Source organism: Penaeus monodon, chromosome 19, assembly GCF_015228065.2.
Source record: "Penaeus monodon isolate SGIC_2016 chromosome 19, NSTDA_Pmon_1, whole genome shotgun sequence".
Taxonomy (NCBI): Eukaryota; Metazoa; Arthropoda; class Malacostraca; order Decapoda; family Penaeidae; genus Penaeus; species Penaeus monodon.
This window is the reverse complement of record NC_051404.1, coordinates 26,650,894-26,652,828: the sequence shown is the minus strand read 5'-3', so window position 1 is coordinate 26,652,828 and position 1,935 is coordinate 26,650,894. Positions and strand designations below refer to the sequence as shown.

General features: G+C 40.1%; 1 protein-coding gene across 1 annotated transcript in view; it reads right to left on the bottom strand.

Annotated features, from left to right (window-relative positions):
* LOC119585142 (von Willebrand factor A domain-containing protein 7-like) overlaps positions 1–1,935 on the bottom strand; it is a 19,876-nt gene that overhangs the window by 11,717 nt on the left and 6,224 nt on the right. Inside the window, exons 10-14 of the mRNA XM_037933771.1 lie at positions 1,690–1,860; positions 1,450–1,579; positions 969–1,229; positions 548–633; positions 18–138 (exon numbers count right to left, since the gene is read on the bottom strand). Of these exons, the coding sequence (XP_037789699.1) occupies positions 18–138; positions 548–633; positions 969–1,229; positions 1,450–1,579; positions 1,690–1,860 (769 nt within the window). The remainder of the gene's footprint in view (positions 1–17; positions 139–547; positions 634–968; positions 1,230–1,449; positions 1,580–1,689; positions 1,861–1,935) is intronic.

Sequence of the window (1,935 nt, the reverse complement as noted above, 5' to 3'; positions counted from 1 at the left end):
GCATCGTCGTGACCTACCGGAGTGCACTTTGCCGTAGAGTTTCATGTAAAAATGCTGCTCGGGAAGAGGTTCAGCTCGGATGTAGAAGACGTCGTCGATTCCCTCGTTATAAGGGATCGTGCGGAGAAGCGAGCCGGACTGTTTGGGGGAAGCAAGGAGTGTTACGTGTTTTCCTTTCTTTGTTTATGCCTTTATGGATCAAATATATTTTTCTTTATTTGGTATGTCTTTATTTGTTATATATCTTTGTTATATAGATTTATTGATCATATATTTTCAATCTATTTTATATTTTCCTTTATTTATCACATATTTTCATTTACTCATTTTATATTTTCATTTTTTAATCATATATTTTCATCATGTATTATAGATTTTCTTTTAATTATCTCACATTTTCCTTTATTCATTATATACATTTTTGGAAAAATCGTATAACCCAACATTCCTTTCCCTGACGTTTTTGACTCAATAATATCAAATGAACTTTAGACAAAAAAAATAAATAAATATATTCTCGTTTTTTTTTTAACTTTTCGATACTTACCACATCAACGAACTCGACGAGGTGCACATCTATGACTTCGCTCTCCAAGTATCCCACTAACATAACTTCAAGGTAATACACAGTGTCTAAGAACAGAGAGAAATGAAGGTGTTAATTGTTCTTATATAAGCTGCAGGTTTTAGAATCAATAGAAAAACAATAACGATTTTTCTTACCGTATATTTTGCTGTGACAATATAGATTTATTTCTATGATAGTTTGAATTACGACAGAAAGTAAAATCAAACTGAATGAAAATGAATTAGCTATATAATTTGGAGCACATTTAAACACAGGAACTGGAAAATCAATCGACATTCTTACAAACAAAGAGTAATTTCAACCGAGCTTATTACTTGTAAAGAGAATAAGGCGGAGGGGACGCAATACTAAAAACTGAGGAGGTGCCCCAGCTACCCACTGGTTAGCGGACGGCCTTCGGCAGGGCGGTAGTGAGGGTGCGGTGGCGACGGATCCAGGATGCAGAACTCCCCCAGCCACGCCAGGGTCGAGTTGGCAGTCACAGATAAGCTGTAGTTGGAGGTGCTCTCCAGATAGAGCTCCCACATGCCGTAGCGCGGAGCCACCCATCGGATGTCCCTCAGAGCCTCTGCGAAGGCCACCACCTCCACGCCGGGGGTCGACTCCAGCTCGGTCACGTCCGTCAGGTTATATTCCGTTCCTGGAAAAAAGGGTTTGGGTTTTTGAAGGAAAATATGTGGTGGGAAGGTGAAATAGGTGAAGTAGACTGTAACAGAAAACATAGTGAGTGATATATCAGTTGCATATTTAGAAACAAAAAGAAAAGAGGATGGTAGAAATAATAGGATAAAATATAATATAGATAAAATATAATTGAAATGATAAAGATAGAAAGAAAAATATATTAGGTATATAATAACCTGTAATATCCCGCAATACGGCTTTGTCAACGTAGCCAGGAAGATGGATACTGAAGTCAAGAATGGAGTCATCGATCGGAACGTCTATAACTTGCACCCCCGTCAGGTCCTTCAGAACTGTAATATCTACCTGAGAAATGAAACAAACATTATAATATTACGGAATAAAAATTCCTTCCCTTTGATAAATAACGACAGAATATATAGAGAAGGCCTCCTTAAAGCTAACGGACGACTCACATCTGAGCTCTCGACGCTATCCCCGAGGATGGGCGTGATGAAGTCGACGTCGAACTTGTTGGAAGGGATGAACAGGCCTCCGGTGGCGTCGGCAAGTTCCCGGTACTCAGGGATGCCTGTGACGAGGCGCGCCGTCGGGCTGGTGATCTTGCCGCTGTATATGATGTTGACCTGGGGCGAAACGGGAAGTCTGTGAGAGAGTGTCTAGGAATTCGTTTTGTCTGTGTGTGTCTGATTGCCTGTCTG